Source organism: Sphaeroforma arctica, assembly GCF_001186125.1.
Source record: "Sphaeroforma arctica JP610 unplaced genomic scaffold supercont1.10201, whole genome shotgun sequence".
In the NCBI taxonomy this organism is placed as follows: domain Eukaryota; class Ichthyosporea; order Ichthyophonida; genus Sphaeroforma; species Sphaeroforma arctica.
In genome coordinates this window covers 1-974 of record NW_014030357.1, presented here as the reverse complement: position 1 = coordinate 974, position 974 = coordinate 1, and the positions used below count along the sequence as shown (strand labels likewise).

The 974-nt window shown below is 40.7% G+C and overlaps 1 protein-coding gene across 1 annotated transcript; it reads left to right on the top strand.

Moving 5' to 3' along the window:
• Positions 1-253: 253 nt before the first annotated feature.
• Positions 254-832, top strand: SARC_17259 (hypothetical protein; the record flags this gene model as incomplete). The annotated part of the gene is made up of 2 exons (XM_014288643.1): positions 254-481; positions 596-832. 2 exons carry the CDS (start codon positions 254-256, stop codon positions 830-832), a joined length of 465 nt encoding a protein of 154 aa, XP_014144118.1.
• Positions 833-974: the final 142 nt, after the last annotated feature.

Here is a 974-nt window from a genome sequence, read left to right as displayed (position 1 = left end):
CACTTGGAAAGAATATCATATATATTATATATATATATATATATTTGTATGTATGTATATGTATATGTATATGTATATATATATATATATATATATCTATATCTATATCCATATTCTCTGCTGGTTCTCCTCACAATTAAGGAACAATAATGTGGTGTAGTCGTACGATATCCAGAGCTTCACATACTCTCAGAAAAATGACTAATTACATTCGTATTTTTACACGGCACAGTCGTTAACTGCTACTCCCGACATGAAAGTCAAGCTGGCTGTCACCGATGTCTGTGTGCCGATATCCGAGTATGCACACGTGATTGCCGACACAGAAAGAAGCTTCGCTGCCTCTAAAACGGGGTTGGTGTGCAACATAGTGGGTCATGCTGAAGACGGCAATTTCCATGGCATGATACCATTCGACATAAACAACAAAGAGATGGTGGACGAGCTACGAACCTTGACCGAGCAGATGGTAAAACTAGCGGTATGTGTCCTTCTCGTCGCTTTCGTACGCTCTGGTGTGTTTGTTGGCCTGTGATATTTTTGTCTACTTCTGAGATCTGACATGTTAGTACCTGTACACTCCCTCGATACGTAGATAAGTGTCGGCGGCACGGCCACTGGCGAACATGGAGTTGGCTTAGGGAAAGCAGAGTTCCTCCAAGAAGAGCACGGGGAAGTGTTCCTGGATGTGATGAAGAGTATCAAGGCTGCCATAGATCCCAAGGGTATAATGAATCCTGGCAAAATATTCCCGCAGTTAAAGGTTGACTCCATAACAGAGGCTACGAATTCCTTTGCGATATTAAGGGAGGGTCAGAATGGGTGTTGCTGAAAAGGCATCTATCAAATCGTAGAATAGTTTTGATGATCAAAACGTGCTATTAAAATCAGTTTTTGTTTTCAAGTTTGAGAGTATGTCGAGAGGAATTCCAAAATAAAAGCTTTTGTGAATCTTTGCGATGAATGTCTATATA